The 24,216-nt window shown below is 37.4% G+C and overlaps 1 protein-coding gene across 6 annotated transcripts in view; it reads left to right on the top strand.

Annotated features, from left to right (window-relative positions):
• TRPC1 (transient receptor potential cation channel subfamily C member 1) overlaps window positions 1-24,216 on the top strand; it is a 60,319-nt gene that overhangs the window by 20,893 nt on the left and 15,210 nt on the right. For all 6 annotated transcript variants that reach the window (XM_006078006.4, XM_006078005.4, XM_025290591.3 and 3 more), the window contains 5 exons: window positions 9,178-9,309; window positions 11,129-11,324; window positions 15,257-15,593; window positions 21,621-21,760; window positions 23,396-23,539. In XM_006078006.4, coding sequence (XP_006078068.2) covers window positions 9,178-9,309; window positions 11,129-11,324; window positions 15,257-15,593; window positions 21,621-21,760; window positions 23,396-23,539 — 949 coding nt within the window. The remainder of the gene's footprint in view (window positions 1-9,177; window positions 9,310-11,128; window positions 11,325-15,256; window positions 15,594-21,620; window positions 21,761-23,395; window positions 23,540-24,216) is intronic.

Below are 24,216 nucleotides of genomic sequence, written 5' to 3'. Positions count from 1 at the left end.
TAGCTTTAAAACTGTGCGCCATCTACCTTACCTCATTCCTCTCCTTAAGAACAGATCTTTGGTGGATCAACAGATAGTCACAAATCCATAAATTGGAAAAGTCTACTGGGAATCGATTTAATGTTTACTTGCAGAGATTGTACTGAAAATTTTTTCTATTTCCAAGTCTGTTTTCCAATGAGATCTATGTTTCTCTTCGATAAGATCTGTGCCGGGAGCCGGCATATTGCATATTGAGTACATATTGCATATTGCATATTGAGTGCAGCACTTTCCACAGCATCATCTTTTAGGATCTGGAATAGCTCAACTGGAATTCTATCACTGCCAGGAGCCAGCGTGAGGAACTCCGCCCATGACAAAGGTCATGAGGAAGGAGGCTCGGCATACGCAAAGGCGGGATCGAGCCTCAGGAGTCCCCCTGGAAATTCTCGAGCATCTACCCCCAAAACCAGAGTCTGCCTACTTTCTGTTTTGTGCTTTCACCTACACCTCTAACTTTACGGGGGGCTGTCCCCCACTACCTCTCTCTGAAAAAAGAGTTAGCTTACAGCTCCAGTTAGTAATTCCTGGGTGTGACAGTGTTTAACCTACAAACTCCTTTGGATATCCTCTAGCCTGCCTGAATAGGTTTTTCCGGCCACATGTGATTGTTCAGAGCCTCCCAACTGTGAGAGGCAGGAGATGTTCTAAACTGTCTAAACACAGATTCCTTTGAGTAGTTAAAAGATTGATTAGAAATTGTATTGGTGAAGGGTTTTTCACTTATTGGGCCAATGTTTGCTGCTAAGTCTCCATACCCCTTACCTACTGTGTCCTTGGCAGTGTATTGATTGATATAATGGGTGTATAGAAATGTAAGTAGTAGCCTCAATGTTTGTAACCTTGGACCCTTGAGTTAATTCTTTTCTTGATTGAGCCCACCTCACCTTTGCCCTATAGGAATGCGGCTTTGTCCAATGCTTTTTTGGAGGCTGGTGCCTGACTTTAGAATAATCACCTTTAGAGAAAAATAAGTTTCTTAAAATGTTAACAGGCCTCCGGGCCAGAAGATGATGTAATTCACCTGAACTTTTGCATATGATAAGTTTGAAAGCCTGACTTCTATTAGGACCAGGAACTGCTGTCCTTGCATGACTCCACCCCTTCCCCCATTATCCTCTATGCACAACTTAAGGTATAAAAACTACTTTGGAAAATAAAGTGCGGGCCTTGTTCACGAAACTTGGTCTCCCCATGTCGTTCTTTCTCTCACCTTCTGGCTGAATTATTCAGCCTCTTTTCTCCACTGAATTTCCTCACTGAGCTATCTTTATTTCAGCCTCTTTTCTCCACTGAATTTCCTCACTGAGCTATCCTTATTCTATTACTCTTTATATCCTTAATTAATGTTTAATTAAGCAGTTGTTTCCTGATCCTCACCGACGCCATCCCTGCTTCGAATTCCCTGGATCCACCGGGGCTGGACCCCGGCAGATCTGGTTGATAGTTGTGACAGTTTTAAAAATAATTTTATTTGTTTGTTTTTGACTGTGCTCTGTCCTCGTTGCTGTGCGTGGATTTTCTCTTAGTTGCGGGGAGCAGGGGCTACTCTCTGGTGCACAGGCTTCTCACTGTAGTGGCTTCTCTCGTGGAGCCTGGGCTCTAGGGCAGTCAGGCTCCAGCACTTGCGGCATGTGGGCTCAGTAGTTACTACTTGCAGGTTCGCAGGTTCTAGAGCAACAGGCTCAGTAGTTGGGGTGCACAGGCTTAGTTGCTCCATGGCATATAGATCTTCTTGGATCAGGGAATTAACCCCTGTCCCTTGCATGGGCAGGCAGATTCGTTACCACTGAGCCACCAGGGAAGCCCAGCTATGGCAATTTATCTAACTTTTTAGTTTTAAAATGACTCAGATCAGATCAGTCGCTCAGTCGTGTCCGACTCTTTGCGACCCCATGAATCGCAGCACGCCAGGCCTCCCTGTCCATCACCAACTCCCGGAGTTCACTCAGACTCAAGTCCATCGAGTCAGTGATGCCATCCAGCCATCTCATCCTCTGTCGTCCCCTTCTCCTCCTGCCCCCAATCCCTCCCAGCATCAGAGTCTTTTCCAATGAGTCCACTCTTTGCATGAGGTGGCCAAAGTACTAGAGTTTCAGCTTTAGCATCATTCCTTCCAAAGAAATCCCAGGGCTGATCTCCTTGTAGTCCAAGGGACTCTCAAGAGTCTTCTCCAACACCATAGTTCAAAAGCATCAATTCTTCGGCGCTCAGCCTTCTTCACAGTCCAACTCTCACATCCATACATGACTACAGGAAAAACCATAGCCTTGATTAGACGGGCCTTTGTTGGCAAAGTAATGTCTCTGCTTTTGAATATGCTGTCTAGATTGGTCATAACTTTCCTTCCAAGGAGTAAGCGTCTTTTAATTTCATGGCTACAGTCACAATCTGCAGGGATTTTGGAGCCCAGAAAAATAAAGTCTGACACTGTTTCCACTGTTTCCCCATCTATGTCCCATGAAGTGATGGGACCAGATGCCATGATCTTCGTTTTCTGAATGTTGAGCTTTAAGCCAACTTTTTCACTCTCCTCTTTCACTTTCATCAAGAGGCTTTTGAGTTCCTCTTCACTTTCTGCCATAAGGGGGGTGTCATCTGCATATCTGAGATTATTGATATTTCTCCCGGCAATCTTGATTCCAGCTTGTGTTTCTTCCAGTCCAGCGTTTCTCATGATGTACTCTGCATATAAGTTAAATAAGCAGGGTGACAATATACAGCCTTGCCGTACTCCTTTTCCTATTTGGAACCAGTCTGTTGTTCCATGTCCAGTTCTAACTGTTGCTTCCTGACCTGCATACAGATTTCTCAAGAGGCAGATCAGGTGGTCTGGTATTCCCATCTCTTTCAGAATTTTCCAGTTTATTGTGATCCACGCAGTCAAAGGCTTTGGCATAGTCAATAAAGCAGAAATAGATGCTTTTCTGGAACTCTCTTGCTTTTTCCATGATCCAGCAGATGTTGGCATTTTTATCTCTGGTTCCTCTGCCTTTTCTAAAACCAGCTTGAACATCAGGAAGTTCACGGTTCACATATTGCTGAAGCCTGGCTTGGAGAATTTTGAGCATTACTTTGCTAGCGTGTGAGATGAGTGCAATTGTGTGGTAGTTTGAGCATTCTTTGGCATTGCCTTTCTTTGGGATTGAATGAAAACTGACCTTTTCCAGTCCTGTGGCCACTGCTGACTTTTCCAAATCTGCTGGCGTATTGAGTGCAGCACTTTCACAGCATCATCTTTCAGGATTTGAAATAGCTCAACAGGAATTCCATCACCTCCACTAGCTTTGTTCATAGTGATGCTTTCTAAGGCCCACTTGACTTCACATTCCAGGATGTCTGGCTCTAGGTCAGTGATCACACCATTGTGATTATCTGGGTCGTGAAGATCCTTTTTGTACAGTTCTTCTGTGTATTCTTGCCATCTCTTCTTAATATCTCTGCGTCTGTTAGGTCCATACCATTTCTGTCCTTTATCGAGCCCATCTTTGCATGAAATGTTCCTTTGGTATCTCTGATTTTCTTGAAGAGATCTCTAGTCTTTCCCATTCTGTTGTGTTCCTCTATTTCTTTGCATTGATCGCTGAAGAAGGCTTTCTTGTCTCTTCTTGCTATTCTTTGGAACTCTGCATTCAGATGTTTATATCTTTCCTTTTCTCCTTTCTTTTCGCTTCTCTTCTTTTCACAGCTATTTGTAAGGCCTCCCCAGACAGCCATTTTGCTTTTTTGCATTTCTTTTCCATGGGAATGGTCTTGATCCCTGTCTCCTGTACAATGTCACGACACGAACCTCATTCCATAGTTCATCAGGCACTCTATCTATCAGATCTAGGCCCTTAAATCTATTTCTCACTTCCACTGTATAATCATAAGGGATTTGATTTAGGTCATACCTGAATGGTCTAGTGGTTTTCCCTACTGTCTTCAATTTCAGTCTGAGTTTGGCAATAAGGAGTTCATGGTCTGAGCCACAGTCAGCTCCTGGTCTTGTTTTTGCTGACTGTATAGAGCTGCTCCATCTTTGGCTGCAAAGAACATAATCAGTCTGATTTCGGTGTTGACCATCTGGTGATGTCCATGTGTAGAGTCTTCTCTTGTGTTGTTGGAAGAGGGTGTTTGTTATGACCAGTGCATTTTCTTGGCAAAACTCTATTACTTTACCCTGCTTCATTCCACATTCCAAGGCCAAATTTGTCTGTTACTCCAGGTGTTTCTTGACTTCCTACTTTTGCCTTCCAGTCCCCTATAATGAAAAGGACATCTTTTTTGGGTGTTAGTTCTAAAAGGTCTTGTAGGTCTTCATAGAACCGTTCAACTTCAGCTTCTTCAGCGTTACTGGTTGGGGCATAGACTTGGATTACTGTGATATTGAATGGTTTGCCTTGGAAACGAACAGAGATCATTCTGTCGTTCTTGAGATTGCATCCAAGTACTGCATTTCGGACTCTTTTGTTGACCATGATGGCTACTCCATTTCTTCTGAGGGATTCCTGCCCGCAATAGTAGATATAATGGTCATCTGAGTTAAATTCACCCATTCCAGTCCATTTCAGTTCGCTGATTCCTAGAATGTCGACATTCACTCTTGCCATCTCTTGTTTGACCACTTCCAATTTACCTTGATTCATGGACCTGGCATTCCAGGTTCCTATGCAATATTGCTCTTTACAGCATCGGACCTTGCTTCTATCACCAGTCACATCCACAACTGGGTATTGTTTTTGCTTTGGCTCCATCCCTTCATTCTTTCTGGAGTTATTTCTCCACTCTTCTCCAGTAGCATATTGGGCACCTACTGACCTGGGGAATTTCTCTTTCAGTATCCTATCATTTTGCTTTTTCAAACTATTCATGGGGTTCTCAAGGCAAGAATACTGAAGTGGTTTGTCATTCCCTTCTCCAGTGGACCACATTCTGTCAGATCTCTCCACCATGACTCGCCCATCTTGGGTTGCCCCATGGACGTGGCTTAGTTTCATTGAGTTAGACAAAGCTGTGGTCCTAGTGTGATTAGATTGACTAGTTTTCTGTGAGTATGGTTTCAGTGTGTTTGCCCTCTGAAGCCCTCTTGCAACACCTACCGTCTTACTTGGGTTTCTCTTACCTTGGGTGTGTGATATCTCTTCACGGCTGCTCCAGCAAAGTGCAGCCATTGCTCCTTTCCTTGGACGAGGGGTATCTCCTCACTGCCGCCCTTCCTGACCTTCAACGTGGGATAGCTCCTCTAGGCCCTCCTGCGCCCACGCAGCCACGGCTCCTTGCACGTGGGGTTGGTCCTCCCGACCACCGCCCCTGGCGGTGACTAGTTTATGAGAAATTCCCTGGCAATCTAGTGGTTAGGACACCATGCTTCCACTGCCAAAGGGAAAGATTCAATCCCCGGTGAGGGGACTAAGTATTAAAATCCTTTATTAATGTTAAATATAAATTATTTTCCAATAGTATGCTTACATGTGTAGTAAGCATTTGGGATAGGGTTTGATGCTGGAGAGAACACAATGCTGTTTTGATTTGACATGTGAAAAACGCTTGCTCTGAAAGCTTTTAGAGGAGCTGTGGCTTGAGCTCAGTGTTTAAGTATGAATAAAAATTAAAAGGTAAAAGGCATTTTACACAGTACATGAATGTGGTTTATTTAGGGAACTGCAAGTGGTTTGGTATATTTGTTGAAGGCTTTGAGAGAGTTTGTTATTAATGTTTGAGAAAACAGTTATAGCAAATGTCAAAAGAGCTCTGACTAAAGTCATTTTCAGGAATTGCTAAGCAGAGCTGCAGGAGAAAAGAAAGTTAACCAAGAAAGAGATGGGTAAAGGTTTCAGGGAAGTTGAAGAGCCAGTATACTAGCAATAAGGAAGAAAGGCAGTCTGTATTTGTGAGATACTGGTTTTTAAATTTCAGAGCAGTGCTAGGTGATACAGTCTTTCCATTTGTAACAACATGGTTAGACCTTGAGAGCTTTATGCTAAGTGAAACAAGTCAGATGGAGAAGGACAAATACTGTATGTTTTTACTCTTTTGTGGAATATAAAGCACAAAAAAACCTATGGTTTAGTTGGGGAATGCATTCAAAGTTGCAGCCATTTCTTAAGAGTTCCTTGTCTTTTTCTTTTTATCAGACTTCCTGATGCTCTGCACACATGCCTAATTTTTTAGTCAGCTAGGAATTTGTGGAGACTTTGTATATCTTTTCTCATTTCCAAGATCTCCCTATCAAATTTCTGTTTGGTCCACTGTTTCCCTCACCTCACCCTGCAAACTTGGTCTTACAAAAAGCTGCAGGTTTTCCTTGGTCATCCGTACTAAGTCCAATCCTTTCAGCCAGCAGAGCTGTAGGTTTTTACCTCCCAACGAATTGATTTATACCCCGTTAGCACGGAGAAGGCAATGGCACCCCACTCCAGTACTCTTGCCTGAAAAATCCCATGGATGGAGGAGCCTGGTAGGCTGCAGTCCATGGGGTCACTAAGAGTCGGACACGACTGAGCGACTTCACTTTCACTTTTCACTTTCATGCTTTGGAGAAGGAAATGGCAACCCACTCCAGTATTCTTGCCTGGAGAATCCCAGGGACGGGGGAGCCTGGTGGGCTGCCGTCTATGGGGTCGCACAGAGTCGGAAACAACTGAAGTGACTTAGCAGCAGCAGCAGCACAAAGGTACAGATTTACCAGTTTCAGAATGGAAAACTACAGTTATCCTTAAATGAACTGAAGGCAGAGATGATGGATGTGGCCTTAGGCAAAAAGGCCACAGGTTCCAGCCATTCCTGCCTGAAGTTCTGGTAGTTTTCCAGTAATTGATTGTCAATAGATAGTTTTGAGAGACCTGAAATAGTTGATTTTTTAAAAAATGATTTTGTCTGTTTTATGCATATTTTTGTACAGTAAAATCATTGAACTCTTTATATTCCACCATTACTTTTGATAGTGTTTTGAATACCAAAATGACAGATTTTATTTTATTTTCATTTACTGAAGTATAGTTGATTTATAACATGGTACTGATATTAGCTATACCCCAGTGTGACTCAGAGATGCACATATGTACATTCTTTTTTATATTCTTTTCTTTATGGTTTATCAGAGGGTATTGAATATAGTTCCCTGTGCTCAACAGGAGGACCTTGTTGTTAATCCATTCTACATATAATAGTTTGCATCTGCCAACCCCAAACTCCCAGTCCATCTTCTTCCCCCCTCCTCCCTTGTCAACCACAAATCTATTCTCTATGCCCAAAATGACAGATGGTATAAAGTGGTGCAGCCTCATTATTTTTCTGATTCTGTCTAATTGCTTTCCGTACTATGGCACTTCATTGTTATACAGCCACTTGTTTGCCACCAATACGAGCAGTTTTTCTGTGCATTATGTCCCTAATCCATATTTTTAGACATGATAATGTAGGCTAATACAAAAGTCATTTTTACAAACAACCTGCTGAAATTAATTACCATAAAAATAGTACAGACATAATGATGGAAACAAATTAGTTGCTTAAGTGTATATATTTTTTCTCAAGTTTTTGGAGCAGTTTTGGTATAGACAAATACCCCTTTAGAAATCCTTACTTAAGATAAAATAATTGTACTAGTTTATTAAATAGCTAGATCAAAGTTGGATTTCATAAATATTGTTTTCTTAAAAATGCATTATATAGCGCCTATTTTTGTGTCTAAGACATGAGACCTAGCAGTTAAATAAGGAGTAGTTCAATAAATTTATTTCATAGAAGTTTTTAATTTCTATACAGAAAAATTTCATTGCAAAGTAAAAAGACAACCAACCAACTGGGGAAAAGTATTTAAAACACTTTTGACTAGACAGAGGGCTAATTTCTTTGATATATAAAGAGATTTTACAAGTTGATGAATTTTTTAAAAAATCACCAGAAAAACAGGGAAATACAAATGAACAGATAGTTTACAGAACTATAATGAAAAGTAAACATGAAAGGATGCTTGAGCTTTTAGAGAAATTTAGAGTAATACCACTCTTAAAATTCCATTTTTCTTCCGTTAGGGTGGCAGCATGAAGATGTGGGGGGAAAATGAGCTTTCCTTATTGTTTGTGCTTTGGAAACATCCTCCAGATTTTAAGATACACATGCTATTTTATCCAGCAATTCTGAGTGTGCAAAGGATATATGAGCTAAAGAATAATCATTGTTACATTATTAATTGAAGTAAAAAATTAGAAGCAACCTAAATTTCCATTAAGTTGGACTGCCATCAAATGGAAAACTATCCAGTTTTAGGAAATAATGAGGTTACTCTGTATGTAGTGACATAGAAATAATTGTCCCTGTATACAGTATGTCTGAGCACTTTTGTGTATGACTAGAAAATATCAGGAAAGATTTTTCACAATTCTCTGAAATGTGACTATCTTTGAGGAGTAGACTTGGTGGAAGGAGAAAAATTGCAGAGCATTATGTTTCTAAACTGCTTGCTTTTTTTAAAGAAACAGGCATATATTAAATTTTTATTTAAAAGTAAGAATAATAATAGTTACCAAATTTTAAATTAAGAATTATATGTTTATAAATGAAAGAATAATAGCAAAACTTTTTTGATTTGGTTCCTGTTAGATATTGAATATGAACATTAATTAGCTCATGGAAGGTAAAGGGAATGCTTTTCTATTAGCTAGAAATTAGGCATAAATGAATGATTTTATTCTTAAGATTTGAAAATGTCTTTCAAAAATAACCTGATTGAATGAGTCATGTGTTGTATATATGTAGCATATTAAAGTAAATTTATTGCTGGGGAAGGAAAATTTAATAAGCATCCATATATTCAATTAGTTATCAGCAGATTTCATTTAAAATAATACTAAGTTCAGGAATAGAAACTTTTTAATTAAATTGAAGGATACAGAGTTTTAAATCTATGAAAAGAAATACTAAAACGATTTCTTTAAAAGCAATGGTATAAAATTTTTCAATAATTATATCTCAGAATATTTATTTTTAAGTCTTTATTTTTATGTAGGTTACTTTATAATAAGTGTATTATAAATGTTTTATTTTCTTTTAATTTTATAATATTTTAAATTTATGAAAATTATAGGTTAAAAATACTAATCACATGTATATAATAAATGTTTTACATAATGAAATCAAATTTTATCTCAGGTTTCGTCTTGATATATATCGCTGCTTGGCCAGTCCAGCTCTAATAATGTTAACAGAGGAGGATCCAATTCTGAGAGCATTTGAACTTAGTGCTGATTTAAAAGAACTAAGCCTCGTGGAGGTGGAATTCAGGTGGGAATGAATGGAAATTGTAAATTATCTCTTTTTTTTTCCAGAATATTTTCAGCATGAGTTTTCTCATAAGCCAAATTATCACTTAATGTTTATTTACATTTGATCCAAAATGACCAGGCCTTGCTGCCACATACTTAGGATTTTCCTCTTCTCTCAGTGGAACAGATAACTTAGGTCATTCTTTCCCCATCTTCGCTCTTCCACTCTTCCACCCACCCTTAAATCCCTACTTTGTTCAACGTTACCAGAGGCATTCTACGGCAATGTGAAGAATAAAGGGAATGGTAGCCATAAACAAGAGCAAACTTACTTACAACTGCTCTCTGTCCTCATTCTCAGATTCTATAACCATCCTTGGAGCCTGGCCCTTCATAACTTTCAGAAGCATATTGAATGCTTTTTTGCATGTCAGGTACATTTCACACACCCAGACATTGTCCCATTTCACTGTTTGGTGAGATTTTCTAGTAGGAGAAACATAACATGTAGACATAAAACTAATTAGATAAGATTACAATTAAATTCTTAGACTAAGAAGTAGATAATACTTTGTTAAAGAAATTCAACTAGTTATTCTACCGAACTTAGGTAGTTTTGGTTATGAGTAAATACAAAGAATAGATGAGAAAATGTTAGCCGGTAAGGAAAAGTTTTTAATTCTTTGAGTTATAACTTTATGCAGCCAGTTCATGGAAAACCCCATTGAATAGAAAATTAATCAATGAAAAATTCTTCATATTTTCCGTTCCTTTCACTTTAAAAACACTGAATAAAAAATTAGTTTCTGGAATCTGATCCCAATTGTTTCATAACTGTTTATTTCTAACTTTATTTTTAAGTTGTTCCACTGAGGCTTAAGCTTAACGTAATTGATATTTTATAAAGAATTGTCTATTAAAACTTCTTAGTTTCTCACAAGTGATTTAGGCTTGCCTTTAATAAGCAGGTAAGTCCTAAGTTTCAAGGAATAGTGATTCTGTACTAGGAGTGTTTCAGTGTTTCTTTCTAACTTGAATTTTGTTCAAAGGAACATCTTAAAAATGAAATAAAATACTATTTTGATATCAGAAGTAGTGTAAACATGTTTCAAACTATCATTGAAAAAATTTCTGGTTAAAAATCATATAATAATATTCATTGGATAGCCTCAAGATCTTATTTTCTATTGTTTAGATAAATAATATAAAAGAAAGCTTTATATAGAACTTATAGAGAATAAAGGCAAATGAGTTACATGAAGAACGTGTTGAAAATATTATCAGAATTTCTAGGAATATCAGTATATATAAGAAAACTCTGTGCTTATCTGAGATTATCAGTGTGAATGCAGAGAACATAATTGTGTTATAGTTTTCCCCAAAGCTGTGTGGGGTATTTATGTACCAGTAGGTTCTTTTGACCGGAGAAGGCAATGGCACCCCACTCCAGTACTCTTGCCTGGAAAATCCCATGGACGGAGGAGCTTGGTAGGCTGCAGTCCCTTGGGTTGCTAAGAGTTGGACACAACTGAGCGACTTCACTTTCATTCTTCACTTTCATGCATTGGAGAAGGAAATGGCAACCCACTCCAGTGTTCTTGCCTGGGGAATCCCAGGGACGGGGGAGCCTGGTGGGCTGCTGTCTATGGGATCGCACAGAGTCAGACACGACTGAAGCGACTTAGCAGCAGCAGCAGCTTCCTTCAACAGCACAAAATGACTTCAGATGTTGTGTAGCACCGTCAGAATTAAAATGTTATTGAGTAATATTTCTAGTGAAAGCACCTTAATTAGAAGATGGAAGTGGCATTTCTAATAATAGACTGTGCACTTTGCAGGAATGATTATGAGGAACTAGCCCGGCAATGTAAAATGTTTGCTAAAGATTTGCTTGCCCAAGCCCGGAATTCACGTGAATTAGAAGTTATCCTAAACCATACATCCAATGATGAGCCTCTTGACAAACGGGGATTACTAGAAGAAAGAATGAACTTAAGTCGTCTAAAACTTGCTATCAAATATAACCAAAAGGAGGTATGAAGTTTTCTGTGATATATTTAAATTATTTCCTCCACAGTAGTCTGTGGCTCAGGGCAAAGGCTTTGGAGCAATACATTTACATTGAGATCCTAGTTCTGCTTCATAAAAACTGTATGTCCTTGGGAAAGTTATTGAATCTGTCTGAGCTTTAGTTTTAAGAATTAATTAAGGATATGCATATTTAAAGAGTTTAGTACAATGAGTATTACCTTTAAGCAAGTACTCAATAAATGGTAGTCGCTATTATTTTTAACAATAATAATACTATGGATATTAATGTAATGTTTTTGCTAAATAGTAGCTATGCAGGTAAGATTTTGAATAGTAAATGCCTTCCTAATGCAGTTTCCACCTTGTGTTTTGTCTGTTACGAATTTATATTAATAACCTAGTTATAAATAGTCCTTTCTACAGATATAGGGCCTTTCTGTTTAAAAATAAAAGTATCAGATATTATGTTCCTTATTCTTATTTGTTAATTCATTGTGAAACCCAAAGGTGGAGAGACGTATGCTATGATAACTAAGTTGAATCTGGCTCTTCTGGCATCATCCCTTCCTATTAAGGGAAATACCTATTTCTACTCCCCATACACTCACATGCATATGATTCAGGAACTTGAAGAAGGAAGGTATGCATTTTTAATTTCATTTTTTGAGATAACTTAATAGACATGGATATTTATATGCAGACAATGATGTTCAGTTGGGCAGTGCTGGTGTATGATACTTTTAAGGTATTGCTTCTAAGACCCATTATTCTTATTAACAACATAGATATTGGAGTAAAACTTGCTTACCACAATTATTTTAATGTAAAAATGGGGCCCAAAATAGATTATGGTAGAAGGCAAGATATAGGACCTTTGGTGCTCGGAGCAGAGTTTTTTATTATCTTGGTTGACAGTTTGAGCCTCTGAATAGCTTTGTGACTTGGGAGATTGATATAGGAATTTTAAAATGTTACTTTAAGATTACCTAGATATTATATTTCTCATCCAGATCTCTGGCTTCAAATCCTATACTTTTTCTAGTACTCTGAGGTTTCTTACTTAAGGTAGAGGATTCATAGGAAAAAAATTAAGCATAAGAATTTGGATCTAGGTAGCTATAAGATGGTAAATCAATAACATACCTATGTGGCTTAAGAAGGGAATACAATGTTAATATGTATACCTAAAAACAGAGAACTCTGATATAATCTTCCTCTAATATACATTTAAATAGATCTTATGTTTATTTACTTTTGTGTTCCACAACCTAAAATAGACATGAAATACTAGAAAATGACAGAAAAGATATAGCAAGATACAAAATCAACTTAAGTGATTGGAAAAAGAACCTCAAAGAAAGGTGGAAAAAACCAAGATTATCCTGGTAAGGGGAGAAAAACTAAGGAAATTTCCTAATGATTGATATATATATATATATATATATATATATATATATCCCTGAAGAATTCAGAGGATAACCAAATGTTCCATTCTAAAGAAGATTGCTCAGTGTGCTCAGTCACTTCAGTTGTGTCCAACTCTACGACCCCATGGACCACGGCCTGCCAAGACTCCTCTGTCCATGGGATTCTCCAGGCAAGAATACTGGATTGGGTTGCCATTTCCTTCTCCAGTGACAAAGTGTGAAGTGAGTGAAGAGAAGTCGCTCAGTCATGTCCGACTCTTTGTGACCCCATGGACTGTAGCCTACCAGGCTCCTCTGTCCATGGGTTTTTCCAGGCAAGAGTACTGGAGTGGGTAAAGAAGATTAGAGAAAAGGAAAAAGGAGTAATGGTAATACTTTTAGTTGTGAGGAAAATATTCTGTAATTTAAAAAATGAATGAAATATAAATTAGTTTTTTACATTGGATTTCTAAATATAATCAAAGGGAAAGATAATATTTTTTCAGATAGTTGATATATTTTGTTCTGGTGCTACATCCTGAATAACAAACTGCCCTGATACTCAAGTGGTATAAAACAATACTTCATAGTCATTTTGTAATAATTTCGTTATCATTTTATTATGCTCTTGAGTTTTGTGAGGTCACAAACCTCTTGAGGTCAAGAATTAGGAAAGGGCATAGCAAGGTTGATTTGTCTCTGCTTCACCATGTCAATGATCTCAGCTACAGTTATTTGGGAGGTTTCTTCACTCATATGCCTGGTGCTTGAGCAGCACCTGAGGTCTCAAATAGGGAGCTCTGAGTGGGCAGGATGCTCAGTAGGCTGGGTCCATTGAGGGCAGTCTTCCTGAGAACTCAGGACTGGAACCATGGAGGAGCATGGCCCTCATGGTGCGCTGGCTGCAAGGAGATGGTCTGAGAAGCCTCTGAGGGTTAATCAGAGTGGCTACATGTAGCCTCAGCTTCTTTGTAGGCTGGTGGCTTCAGGGCAGTGGGATGTTTTTATATGCCATCTTTTGGCTCCAAGAGCAGGTGTTTCCCCAACAAGGTGGAAGCTGAATGTCCGTTTAAGACCAGCCTTTAGAATTCACATAGCATCACTTCTTCCAGAATCTACTTGTTAAAGCAAGAACAACCTTGGTGAACTGTTGTTGATGAGAAGAGTATCAAAGAATTTGTGTCTATATTTTAAAACCACCACAGACTTAGAATATCTCCAGTTGAAAGTTCTTCCAATTACATATTTAACATTATGGTTAATTAAATCATCATTGTATAGAGAGATGACAAGGGCAGCAGTCAGTCCTGAGATTGCTTTGATACTTGGGAGAAGGATGAAACTACTGAGTTTGGGATGCTACTAAACTGGGTGGTTGGTGGGAAGAAAATCTGTATTTTTCTCCCTGATAGTTCCTTTTGAGGGACAAATTAACAATTCCCTAACAACACTGAGAGCTAAGCAGAAGGACAAATATTAATTGCCAAAAATAGGTATGGCTTATGAGGAAATTTCTTGATAAGCACAATAAACAACAAAACTGTCCAAGTTTTTTAAGTACACTGTTGCATTCTATAAATTATATTCTGTCTTGGGATGAAACATTTTAAAACACAACATTGACCAAATATTATTGAATATCTGAATGATATTATAATCATTTGTGCTTTACTTCAATGATTTTCAAGCCTGGTTACATTACTGAGTCCAGAGTCATCAGAATCCTTAACTTATACTTACCAGCATGAACATTATATTGGGAAAAGATTACTTCTGAATTTTGCAAACTAAGAATCTTTGTAAACTTCAGTAAATTAATTTCTATATTTTAACCAGTATTTTCCTCTTATTTGGGAACATTTTTCCTTTTCTTCTCACACAGAATTCCATTTTATGAGGATTTAAGAGCGTCTTTAACACATTTTAAGAAATTCTCAGTGTTTTCATGGAACATAAATATATGTGATGTTTAGCCTTAATTGCTTTGCTGTGCTTGATATGTTGGTTTCTGGTAACTGAAATCCTTAATTTTTCTAGGCTGAAGTATCTTTCTATGGATTATACTTGTTAATTTTGAAATTTCATAAACACTGTTATTAGTCTTTACAAAGTAAATGTTTCATAATGGCCAAGCAGGCTAGTAATAGTCACTAATACTTAAGTGATGTATGCTATGACCAGGCACTATTCTAAGAACTTTACATTTAATCCTCATAACCAGTGTTTGACTAGATACTATTACTATCCTCATTTTATAGATGGAGAATTTGAGGCTGAGAGAGATTTAAAAACTTGCTCAAGGTCATTTAGTAAGTTAAGTGGCAGAGCCTGGAATTAAATCTAGATAATCTGGCTCCAGAGTCTATGCTCTTAACCACTACACTCTTTTATTACATGTAAGAAAAGTAAACTGGACTATATAGAACTGATCTCAAGCTATAATTAAAACTTTGAATATCAACTGAATAATAGTACTATTGGATCCTGTTTACAAGTTATATTTTACTTGTGTATGTGCTTCCTTTTCAGTTTGTTTCCCAGTCCAACTGTCAGCAGTTCCTGAACACTGTTTGGTTTGGACAGATGTCAGGTTACCGTCGTAAGCCTACCTGTAAGAAGATAATGACTGTTTTGACAGTTGGCATCTTTTGGCCAGTTTTGTCACTTTGTTATTTGATAGCTCCAAAATCTCAGTTTGGCAGAATTATTCACACACCTTTCATGAAATTTATTATTCATGGAGCATCATATTTCACATTCCTACTGTTACTAAACCTATACTCTCTTGTCTACAATGAGGATAAGAAAAACACAATGGGGCCAGCCCTTGAAAGAATAGACTATCTCCTTATACTGTGGATTATTGGTAGGTATCAAGTTAGTTTAAAAGATTCTGCCTTTATTTAGCCCGTTAATTCTCCCTTGATTGGTGGCATTATAAACTGCATTCAACTTATAATTTTACACAGTTTATATGGCAAGAATTTAAACACTTCCGTAATCACTGAGTGCTCGCTTCGGCAGCACATACACTCAAATTGGAACAATACAGAGAAGCTGCTGTATTCGTGAAGTGTTCCATATTTTGGGGGGCTTCCCTGGTGGGATTAGATGGTAAAGAATCTGCCTGCAATGCGGGAGACCTTGGTTCAACACCTGGGTTGGGAAGATCCCTTGGAGGAGGGCATGGCAACCCACTCCCAGTATTCTTGCCTAGACAATCCCCATGGAGAGAGGGGCTTGGTGGGTTACAGTTCAAGGGGTTGCAAAGAGTCGGACATGACTGAGCGACTAAGCACATGATCATTGGAGACATAGCTTAAATTTTTTAAAAAAGATAAATGTTCTTAAACTTGATAATAAGGAAGCAGATCTCTTCATATGATTTAATTACATGGGAGCTAAGAATTCTTTCTCAGTTACTAAAATTGTTCATGCTTTAAGTTAAAGACAGATTTTGTTGATGAATTTTTTTTTGTTATAAGAATATGAACATTTTCTTAGGTATTTTAAAATATAATATATTTTATACTTGGTTGCATTTTAAGAGTTAACTATTTTGTTATATATCATTAGTTTTTCTTTTAAGAACCTATGAACCTTTGCAAATGCATATTACCTTACTTCTGTTTCTGCTCAGTTGCTCAGTCATGTCTGACTCTTTGGATTGTAGCCCTCCAGGCTCCTCTGTCCATGGGGTTTTCCAGGCAAGAATACTGGAGTAGGTTGCCATTTCCTCCTCCAGGGTGTCTTCCTGATCCAGGGATCAAACCCACGTCTCCTGCATTGTAGGTGGATTCTTTACTGCTGAGGCATCGGGGAAGCCCATCTGTATTATAGAACCATTACTTAAATTTGGATTTAGAGCATTCCCTGGTGACTCACTGTGTAAATCAGTTCTTCACAATGATAGCCATATCTCTTTAGAAATAACAGTCTTTTAAAAAGACATTTTATTTGCTGAAAATTGTTTTTTTTTTTTAAGTATTATGCTGTAAAATAAATAATGACCTTCTGCAGTTTTTACTGCCCTTGCCCTTTTTGAGAGGAGTTGTGCCTGCTTGTTTAAAGGCATTCCTTGGTTCCGTTTACTTTTTCATGCAATGAGTACAGTGACTCCTGACTCAAGATACCTGGCTTTTGTACATTTATTTTCTGTTATTTTCCTTAACCCTCCAGAAAAATAAATAGGGTTGAATTACAAAGAGCAAGGTAAAAAAAAGAAAACAATGTGTTGTTGAATCCGCAGACTATTAATGGTATCCATTTAGTTAGGTGTTTTTTTTTTAACCGTTGGAATATAATAGAACAGCCCTTACAAAAAGGTACATTTTGAAATGTTATATACCTCCTTTGTCTTGGCACAGGCAGAAACAGATATGGCTTAACATGCATGATGCTTATGATCTAATTATTGTTTTTAAAAAACTCAGTAAGTTGAGAATCACACAGATAAAATAAATAATTATATTTGAGTTAAGTGCTACTAAGTAAAGATCATGGAGCTAAGAGGGCAAGCATATTATAAGGGCTTTTTACCTAGTTGGGGGATTGGAAAGGCTGTCCTGAAGAAGTGATAAATATGCTAAAATTTAAAGAATAAATAGGAGTCAACTTGGAGAATTGGGAAAGAAAATTATTCTCGGAGAATTGGGAGAGAAAATAGTCTAGGCTGATAGAAAAGTTACATTCAAGGACCCTGTGGCAAGAGGCACAAAGAAGGGACTGACTAATGGTAGACAAGGAGAGCAAGAGAAGTGGAATTCAGGATGAAGCCATAGATACGGATTTTGCACTAGACCCAAAACAGCCTTGTTGGCCATGTTAAGTAATTTTGACTTAATACTAAGAACAATGGGAAACCACTGATTTTTTAAGTGGGTAAGTGACAAGATCATTTTGGCTACAGTATAGAGAATGGGTTGGGAGGAAGAGCTGTGGCAAGAGTAGATGGAGGGAGACCAGTAAAGAGCCTGTTGCAGTAAGCTGATGGATACCTTGAACTTAGAATGGTCGTGATAGAAAAAGAGAAAGAAACAGGTTCAAGAGATTATAGAGTAAAGCAAATAGAACATGGAAATATATATATATCACATATGCATATCACACACATATACATATCACATACATACATGTATATACATATCACATATACATATATATATTTCCATGTATATATATATATAGGAGGAGAGGAGGTGGGGCATTATTAAGCAATGTTAAGTATTCTGGAAGAGTACTAAGTTTGGGAATTTGTGAGAGAAGAGATTCTGAGAGTGGTTTTGTATATGTCGAAGTTGAAAAGTCTGAGATACTCAAAAGAGATATCAATCATCCAATTGGTTGATTTTATAGTCTAGAATTCAAGAGGAAGTTTAAGCGTGAGTTAGCAGTATGCAGGTAATCTATATATATGTTGTATATGAAACTATGGGCGTGTATGAGACACGTGAGAAAGTATAAAATGAGAAGAGGGGACCTAGGAGCAAGCCTTGAGAAATCCCCAAATGATGGGATTATAGTTTTGCTAATATTAATAATTCTGTATATGTATGTATAGTCCATCGATTATATAGTGATTGCGTTGCTTATAATAGTTTAAAATTGTTGTGTTCTTCCAATCCAATTCAGAAATGTGAAATAGATCAAGTATATTAGCTTCATTTTGGTGTGGGGTGTTGCATAAGAGATGGGAAAATACCTGTCAGTGGTACTTAATATTCTTTCATATATCTGCCTTTTTAAAATCAAAATCTTATCCAATCCATGTTGTAATTTTTGTCAAGAGTTCCATTAAGGTATAATATTACCTTTTACAGAAATAAAACACATTTCTGTAAGCATCTTAGTTTAGTGTTTTAGTGTTACAGTGTTTGGGTTAATAAAATGTAAGTTTGCTTTAACATTTTTGATAGTTTTTATCTATATTATTTTCAGTTTTTAGAAATATTTATTTGGCTGTGTCAGCTCTTAGTTGCAGCATAAAGGATCTTTAGTTGTGGCATGTGGGATCTAATTCCCCGACCAGGGATTGAACTTGGGCCCCCTGCATTGGGAGTACAGACTCTTAGCTACTGGACCACCAGGGAAGTCCCTATTCATTTTCAATACAAGCTCTTCCAAATGGAATTTTTAAAAAAGTATTTTTTGTGTCAGATCAATTTTTAAAAATGTATTTTCTGTGTGAGATCTGCAGATATTTAAAAGTGATCTTGTACATAAAGTATATGTTCTATATAATTAAGATATTGTGAACAGAGTCTTTCAAGAACACTGGCAAAATACTTTTCCCAGGGGACTTAATCTATCTACTGGTAAGCCAGAGGATGATTCTGATGGCTTAACTTGATCTTCACCCATATGTAGGTTGTAGCACTCTGTTCTTTTGTCATTTGTTGTTGTTCAGTCACTAAGTCATGTCCAACTCTTTGTGACTCCACGGATAGCAACATGCTAGGCTTCCATCTTCCACTGTCTCCCCAGAGTGTGCTCAGGTTCATGTCCATTGAGTCAGTGATGCTGTCTAACCATCTCGTCTTCTGTTGCCCTCTTCTCTTTTTGCCTTCAATCTTTCCTAGCATCAGGGTCTTTTCCAATGAGTCGGTTGTTTGCATCATGTGGCCAAAGTATTGGAGCTTCAGCTTTAGCATCAGTCCTTCTAATGAATATTCAGGGTTGATTTCTTTTAGCATTGACTGGTTTGATCTCTTTGCAGTCACTTTACATTCTCCTTAAAAATATCTTAATGGAGGAATGTATGATAAAGCAATCCTCGATTGTGGTACTGTTCTCTGGTATTTCTAGGAATATAAAACTGGAGAAACTTCTGGCCAAAGAAGAGGAAGGAAGTTTTGGTTTGGTTGGTATTTATTTATGTGTATTTATTCATTGAGCAAGTTTTTTGAGTACCTTCTGTGTATCAGGCACTATTTAGGACATTAAGGACATTGGTTGATAAATACTCTTAATTTTGAAGAGTTTTTACCCAAAGTGGGAGAAAGATAGTCAGTTAATAATAGACATAATAAGGAAACTATGTCCATTGTTTAAAAGTGATAAATACTAAGGGAAAAGAAAGAAGCAGAGTTGGAGGATTGGGAGTGACAGGCATAAATTTGCGATTTTAAATAGGACGATCAGAGTAGGTGGTGAGCAGATGCAGGATGGATGTCTGGATGAGGAGCTTCCAGCTGGAAGAAGAGCAGTGTCCCGTTTGGGAGTTTTGGGTGTTCAGAGAACAGCAAGGAAACCAGGAGGCCAGTGTGACCAGGGTAGTGGAAGGAAAGATTAAGAGGAGAGGAGATCCAAGAGGAGGGGTAATGTAGGGCCTCAGAGACCGTTGTAAAAAATTTGGTTTTGACTCTGAATAAAAGGAGATATATGGGAAGGTGCAGTGTGCAGTGCCCGCTATGCACAGTCAGCAGCAGTGGCCTTAGGTCCTTATTAACATTCACACTTGCCAGACACCACAGGCAGAAACCTGACACCAGATTTACTTAGCTCTGTAGAAGGATATAAGGCAGGAAATAAAACATGACAGCTTCAAATACGTCTTTATTGGCAGTTCTTACAAAAGACTGGGGCTTCTTATAGCCCCATAGGGGGCACACTCAGTTGTGTGGAATGAGGCCATATTCATGGGTGTGGGCTACCCCAGCCAGAGAAGCCTGAAAACTGGCAGGATTTCTTATAAATCAGGATATCTTAAAAAGCCTCAGAGTGTAGTTCCCGCTACAGGCACACTTCAAATTAAAGAAACATCACACAGAGAAGCTGAAACCTGTGTTTCTTAACATGTTTTTCTATAGTCCTGTTTGTGTCTACTTTTGGGGTCTATGATTCCACTTATGCAGTTTCCCAGTCAGTGATTGTTTTTATAACAATGTTGAACACAGCTGACTTTCCATACATTCCTTAACATAGTACGTTTCCAAGGAAACCACTTTAATAAATGATAACATGAGGTTTTGTTCCCATGGGGAAAGAGTTCTGTCCTGCAGTTAATTCTTTCTCCTCTGGGACTTGCTACAGGGTTTTGATGAGAGAAATAACACTTGGATTTTAAAAAGATTGTTCTGATTGCTGTGTTGAGAACAGATTTCAGGAAAAACACGGTAGAAGCAGGGAGACCAAGTGGGTTGTTTCAGACATTCAGGCCAGAGAAGATAGTGGCTTGAATTTGAAGTGGTGGTGAGAAAGGTTAGTTCCTAACTATATTTTGAAAATAGAGCCAACGGATTTACTATTGCATTGAATGTGTGGTTTAAGAGAATATCAGTCAAGGGTGAGGCAAGGACATTTAGAGTGAGCATCTAGGATGGAGTTGCCATCAGCTGAGATACGGAAGTCTTCAAGTGCTGTGAGCTTGGGAGCAGAGACTAGGAGTTCAGTTCGGACATGTTGGGACATCCAGTTTGAGATTTAGAGTAGCCAAGTACCTGTGCAAATTAAGTTTAGGAGGGAGGTTAGAGATACTTATTATTGTGTAAATACAGGTTTAGTTTAAAATTTGAAAGTCTACCACATAGATACTATTTAAAGCCATTAGACCAGACTGGATGAGGTCACTATAGGAGTGAGTGTAGATAGAGAAAAGAAAATAATCAGGAACCGAGCCTTTGGGGAGGGGACATTTAACAACGATTTATTTGTTTTCTTATGCTTGTTTCACATCATTTATTAAAATTCCTGTCTGGGAAAGATATTGTCAGATGAAGCTTAAGATTCCTTTTCTTTGAAATTTTAAGAACTTTTTACTGAATGTTATTTTTTTCTTCTGAATAAGGCTACAGATGATACATGTTATTTAATACTTTGAATCTTAATGTATCTTTTTAGTTTATTATTGAATTAAGAGAGCATTATCTGAGTTTTTTTTTTTCTTTTTTTTTAGGAATGATATGGTCAGACATTAAAAGACTCTGGTATGAAGGGTTGGAAGACTTTTTAGAAGAATCTCGTAATCAGCTCAGTTTTGTCATGAATTCACTTTATTTGGCAACCTTTGCCCTCAAAGTGGTTGCTCACAACAAGGTGACTATTAACTATGTCAATTGAAGGCACAAGTGAAGTTTATTTAGGAAAAACCCAAGATATTTAGCTATGGATCTTAGAGTTACTTTGCCCCAAATCTGTGTCTGATGTGTTTTCATTTTAAACCTATCTTTGGCAAGGAAATAGGGCCCATTGTTTCCTTCCTTACTAATACTTTCAAGGGTGTTAATTACCTTTAAATGTTGGTTACCTATTATATGCCAGGTACCTTGGTTGATACTTGCTATACTTTATCTCATTTTATTCTCACAGGGATTCTATGAGACAGATGTCCTTATCCCCATTTTGCAAATAAGGAAAAGGAAGCTCAGAGATAATAAGTAACTTGTCCAAGACCACACAGTAAGAAACCAAGACTGGATTTAAATCCAGGTCTGTCCGGGCATTTTCTTTCTACCAAATGCCAATTCCTTATATCTGAGCTAGGTTCATTTACCTATTACTTAAAATGAGAACACAAAGTTATTTAAATTGGTCATATTTACCAGGGAAAAGTTTATCTGAATGGAACTCATTATAGTGTTTTACACATTCCAAATCATGACGGTTATCTCCCATAGCTTAAAAAGTGATGTAAATTTAATTATTTTCTGATGCCTAAAGTTTTATATTTAAAATTTGACAAAAATCCAACCTTATAGATATCTTACAATGTTACTTTTATAAAGATTGATTTAAAGCCCAGGAAAGGTAACAGAAATTATGTTGACTATTTTTGTTTACACCTGAGTTTAGAATTCTGAGGTGTCACATTCTATAATATTTTTTTTGTTTTGGCTAATTTACAGACTAGAGAGAAAACAAACTGATTTTCTTATACCACTTTATTAAAAACTCTATTCGTGTATTTGAGCATTAGTACAGAACATGTTTATTAGGTATGTTCAATGACCAGAGTTGTGAGGTTTTTAAGAAAATAAAAATTGATCACTTATAGAGAAACGGTTGGATAGAGAGGTTGATGGTCATTGGTTTTTTTAGACTGGTCCCTTTTTTAGACTGGTCTCTTAGACTACCCTATAGAAGCAGGGTACCCATATAATTTTATTATTTCAAACCAAGACACACAAATGAAGAAAAGCACAATTAATAATTAGGCCAGGAAAACTGGTATGTAATCTGGGAGTGTCCCAGGCAGTTGAAACATGTGTTTACTCTGTGTCCAGGTATAATAATACACCCTTTTTATTCTTGTTTAGAAGGGAGAAGAGCTTCTATGGTAGATTGTAGAATCTTGAGTCAAGTAGCTAGCTTAATTTAATGTGAAAGCTAATTAATTTCAAGCTTGTGTTGCGGAACTTAAGAAAGACTAGCAAAAATTTCATTCATAAAAAGTTTAATGACTGTCTTTAAAAAATTATTTCATCTTTTAAAGCATGAGAATTTCTGAGAAAACCTCTTCATGGAACACAATTAATATTGCTACACATGTGTAGAAATTATCTATTTATTTAAAACAATGTTATTTCTATTAAAAGAGAAGTTTATGAAACATAAATGGAGTTCTGCCACAAGGAGAGACAAAATGGTTTTCTTTAAACGGTCAGAGTATTTGTTTTTATTTTCCTAAGTTGAGAGAGCCACTTACCTTTGGCTTTTTCCTCCTAATCTTAGTTTCATGATTTTGCGGATCGGAAGGACTGGGATGCGTTCCACCCTACACTGGTGGCAGAGGGACTTTTTGCATTTGCCAACGTTCTGAGTTACCTTCGTCTCTTTTTTATGTATACAACAAGCTCTATCTTGGGTCCATTACAGGTAAGCAGTTACAGTTTCTTAAAGAATATTTGTTAAAGCTACTACACCTTTTTCTTGTTCACTGGAATATTGTTTCTCATGATGTCAAAACTAAACTTTGCTTTTGAAAATAATTAACAGTTGAAAAGTAGCAGTGTGTTCATCTGGTTTGTTTCTGGCTGAATGACAATCCTTTGCTTTTAGGTATCCAGAGTTTTATTAAGTTGTGGTCCATTGTCCCTCCTTCCCAAGTCCACAAACATGGATGTATTTGAAATAAATACTTCAGACAGTAGAGGGACATAAAAATTTGCTTTTTACCAAGATGGACTTCACATTTAAAGTTTTAAGTGACAAATATAAGGGAGATATTGTTCAGAGTTCATACTTCATGATGGTTTTGAAAATAAGTTATATTTCATAAAATACATTACTTAATAACTATTAAACATAAGTTAGAAAATGGCATATTTGATTTTTTTTAAAGATTTGTTTATTTTGGCTGTGCTAGATCTTCGTTGCTAGGTGCAGACTTCCTGTGGTTGTGGCGAGCAGGGGCTACTCTCTAGTTGTAGGAGCGTGGTCCTCTCATTGTGGTGGCTTCCCCGCTTGTAGGCATACCGTCTCAGTCGTTGCGGCTCGCAGGCTTGGTAGTTACGGCTCCTGGGCTCTAGAGCACAGACCCAGTTGTTGTGTTC

This window comes from Bubalus bubalis, chromosome 1 (genome assembly GCF_019923935.1).
Source record: "Bubalus bubalis isolate 160015118507 breed Murrah chromosome 1, NDDB_SH_1, whole genome shotgun sequence".
NCBI classification, from domain to species: domain Eukaryota; kingdom Metazoa; phylum Chordata; class Mammalia; order Artiodactyla; family Bovidae; genus Bubalus; species Bubalus bubalis.
The sequence above is the reverse complement of the archived record's forward strand: the minus strand, read 5'-3'. Positions and strand labels throughout refer to the sequence as shown.